Source organism: Larimichthys crocea, chromosome XX (assembly GCF_000972845.2).
Source record: "Larimichthys crocea isolate SSNF chromosome XX, L_crocea_2.0, whole genome shotgun sequence".
NCBI lineage: Eukaryota > Metazoa > Chordata > Actinopteri > Sciaenidae > Larimichthys > Larimichthys crocea.
In genome coordinates, this window is record NC_040030.1 from 11,827,725 (window position 1) to 11,830,086 (window position 2,362).

The 2,362-nt window shown below is 45.7% G+C and overlaps 1 protein-coding gene across 1 annotated transcript; it reads left to right on the forward strand.

Annotated features, from left to right (window-relative positions):
- The first annotated feature begins 1,355 nt into the window (after nt 1-1,355).
- Nucleotides 1,356-2,131, forward strand: LOC113748376 (small integral membrane protein 30). Its single transcript, XM_027291905.1, has one exon. The coding sequence runs from the start codon at nt 1,436-1,438 to the stop codon at nt 1,613-1,615; it is 180 nt and encodes a 59-aa protein (XP_027147706.1). The 5' UTR covers nt 1,356-1,435; the 3' UTR covers nt 1,616-2,131.
- Nucleotides 2,132-2,362: the final 231 nt, after the last annotated feature.

The following is a 2,362-nucleotide window of genomic DNA, read 5'->3' on the forward strand; positions in this document are numbered from 1 at the left end:
ACACACTGCTTCTCATCAGAATGAGCCTTTTCAATCTTTTCAGTGTTACAAATTTAAGGACGGGGCCTTCAGGTGCTGAGCAGCGCATTACGATGCAGAACACATAAGTAGGGAAGATTAATGTCACTGTCCTGGCCTGTTAGACAAACACTCTCATTTCTGGATATTCTCTCATCCTCCTACTGATCAATTACCAACACCGCTGAGATCCAGGGTAAGTGCTGCTGCTGCTGCTGCTGCTGTTTATCTACCAGTGTACTTACTGAGTGTGAATCTGGAGCACATTTCGGATAGCGCAACACATTAAAAACATCTCTTAAAGTTGGATTTTTAGGTTGCTATTCAGAGCTAAAATTTCCCTTAGTTTTAGGGAATGAATGCAGCATTCTGGGCGTATAAAAACAGATAGTAGCAGCTTAAATTCAGCGGCCATAGAGATCAGACAGGGCTCCAAAGAACCTTGTATCTATGACAGACAAGTTGAGAGAGAGAGAGTAAGAGTGAGCGAAGGGATCGTGTGCCTATTCATCTCCTCACTCAGAGCAGGCAGGTACAGAGGTATGGCAGCCTTACAAGGTCAATATTTTACTTTGGCTTGTGCGCTCTAATTAAATTACAGGCAAAGTGCCCCAGGAGAGCACACAGAGAGATATAGACCCTGCAAACCGGGGCCCCACAGCTATGAAGCCAAAACCATTTGCAGCATGAGCTTAGACGTTGGCGTGTTTAGTCGTCAGCAACGTGCAACATGTTTTCAGGAGACCAGGGGTGTACTGAGGCACGGCAGAGCGGCTGGGTTGGAGATAAGAGTTCCTTTAGAGAGAATTTCGCCTCCGGGTCCAAATTGAAATAGTAAAATTGACCAGGAACGTTCACAAACCGTTGGAAAAACACTTGTGTCTTGTGGCTGTGCGGGGTTTATTATTTATTTTTTACTAATCTGACCTTGACCAACAAGTGTCACACGCGTCATACAGTAATAGCCTATGCATGTCAACACGTGTTTGTCTTCAGAGGGGAAGTCAAGCTTCAGACAGGAGCTGTTGATGAGGCTGACTGATGTAGAATAGGCTGCTTTGTTTATAGCAGGGCCTGAGGGGCAGAGACATGAAGCACTGACCGCCTGTCAGACTGATCGTCACTAACAAGAGGAGCGATGGCACAGATCCATTCCCTGTGGAAGAACTGAACTGTGCAATTATTTCTGCGCCACGGGACAAATACCTGCTGAAATATAAAGTGTCTTTAAGAGAAGAAGAGAAGAAAAAAAGAGCTGCTGACAGAGCTGCTTTATTCTGGTTAGAATAAAGCAGCTCTGCGATTGGCTGAGCGCACCAGGAAGTCCCAGCCGCTGTTGCTGTCATCTGACTCTGACGCAGGCGCGTCAGCTTCCCGAAAGTCAACAAGCAACAGCGGAAACAAAAAGAAGCTCAACATGGCTTCCCAACATGAACTTCCAGTGATCTTCTGCCTCATATTTCTCTCTCTACTCCCCGGGGCGGAGGCGTACGACGCCGGTGACGCCCTCGCTCTGCTCCTGGGCACCATCCTGACCGTGATGGGTTTCTGCGTCTTTCTCGGCTGGTACGCACGGAGACGGAACGATCAGCTGTGAGAGAGACAGAGAGAGACTCCCCTCTGTGCCGTCCTGTTATCATCCACCGCATTAATACCTCTCCGGTGAACCTTTTTCTGGCACAATGTTTGTGTCGAAGGGACTGATGAGAAACGTGCCTTATTGTGGAAGTAATGCGTCAAAGGGGGTACCACGTGGACTTTGTTGGAGAGGATGGTGGGGGAGAGAGGAAACATCCAGGAAGTCCCAAAAACCAGGAACTGTTACTTGTTGCACTGCTCAGATTGAAGACCAAACACTGCCTTGTGTATAAAAAAAAAGACTGCTGCACTGACTGCATATGGCTTGCACTACATATTGCGCATTTCCCCTTCTATGCTTTGGAGTGATCACTGTGATTTCCTGATGTGTTTATTGCCATTGCCACTGTTTGAAGCACAACATGTGACATGCAAAGAACGTGTGGTGTTGTTTCAGTTTGTGCTGTTTTTTTAAAAAAAAAGTGTGACAATGGCTCTGAGAGGAATAAATTGATTCATCCGTTTGCTCTTCACAGCTCGTGTGTGTGCGTGATATCTGATTGATCTGCCGTATAAAGACATTTTCCCTCACTTTCATGTAGATTGCTTTCATGCCTAAACTTGGAACAGGTCACCTTCTCACAGATCTCTATCTATTTTGTTGAGTTAAAATAAATTATTAATAATAATAATAATAATAATTCAACCTATCTCCAGCGGCTTCTCCCATATGAAGTCCTTGAAAACTGTGGTTAGAGGTGGATGA